General features: G+C 37.4%; 1 protein-coding gene across 1 annotated transcript in view; it reads left to right on the top strand.

Annotated features, from left to right (window-relative positions):
- Positions 1-951: 951 nt before the first annotated feature.
- LOC119581695 (poly(U)-specific endoribonuclease-like) overlaps positions 952-1,190 on the top strand; it is a gene marked incomplete in the record, with an annotated part of 5,476 nt that continues 5,237 nt past the window's right edge. The window contains 1 exon segment of the mRNA XM_037929816.1: positions 952-1,094. Within this exon segment, the coding sequence (XP_037785744.1) occupies positions 1,061-1,094 (34 nt within the window).

Raw genomic sequence — 1,190 nt, 5'->3', positions numbered from 1 at the left:
AGGCTTCAACCAGCTAAGCTCAGTTGACACTATGAATTGGTTTATCTTTTTTCACTTGCTTAAACCGGATTGTATATATGGACGAAATGTCTACAGAGAAAGTTGAATGAATGAAACAGGTCTTTTCTCTATAGTTTATGGATATTAAACATTTGTCAATATGAAGTTTGTCAGTTCCAATGAAGTTTCTGTAATAATTATGGGATGATATCGGATACTGCTATACACAGCTGAATAAGTAAATGCTCTTATTGTATAAAGTAACTATGCTCATCATAGTATAGTCTCCTCTCCCTTGCATCCGTGTTTGTCCGCTCTATGCACTCTACGGCTTCACTCCCAAGTCTTTTTCTCCTGACCATGTCAGGGATCGCTGGTACATAATTTTCTCTGAAATTGATCTTATTTTGCAAGAGTAAGTCTAAGGTATCCTCATTGTAAAGCTCTTAGAAATAGGAGAAGATGTGCATGGTGCAGGCTCTTCGCCATAGGCCAGAAGTTGACGAATCGGACACTGCAAGTTCGCGTTCGTATATCCGGCGTTCTTGGATGCACGGGGTGGATGATGTAACAGATGGGCGCGTTTGCGGAGACTATGACTTTTTTTTCTAAATCATGCATTATCATTTTAGGAAATAATGTTAATCCTAATACGAAACACGTGGGTAGATTATAATAACATATCAAACTATCGATACATATTCGCCATTTATCAAATATTTAAGTAGGTTGTTTTGTACATTCAATCTCTAACAGTGTTAGAGATTAGTGATGAAACATCAGAGCTTCACTGGTCAACCTTGTACATGTAGAGATAAGTAATAACATTCCAACCAAGAGAGAAATAGAAAAAAAAACATCTCAACAATTTATAGACGTACATCAAGTCCAAAGTTCATATCGAAATGATGTTCTATCTTATTGCAAAGTACTTAATTCATCCATGATTAATTCATTTCACAACGATGTCGCAATGTATATGAACGGATGAACACAACACGTATATATCCTCAGTGGATTTGAAGCTTCACAGACACGAGTCATCACTGCAGCGGTCAGGATGAAGTTCCTCACTCTTCTTCTCCTGCTTTCGGGTAAGTTCTTTGTCGATTTGGAAAATGTAAAGAGCAAGTGGCGAAGAGAATATTGAAAAAAAGTGTGAATGGAAATATGGGAACCACTGATGGGCT

This window comes from Penaeus monodon, chromosome 15 (assembly GCF_015228065.2).
Source record: "Penaeus monodon isolate SGIC_2016 chromosome 15, NSTDA_Pmon_1, whole genome shotgun sequence".
Lineage (NCBI taxonomy): Eukaryota > Metazoa > Arthropoda > Malacostraca > Decapoda > Penaeidae > Penaeus > Penaeus monodon.
Note: the sequence above shows the minus strand (reverse complement) of the source record. Positions and strands in the feature narration are given on the sequence as shown.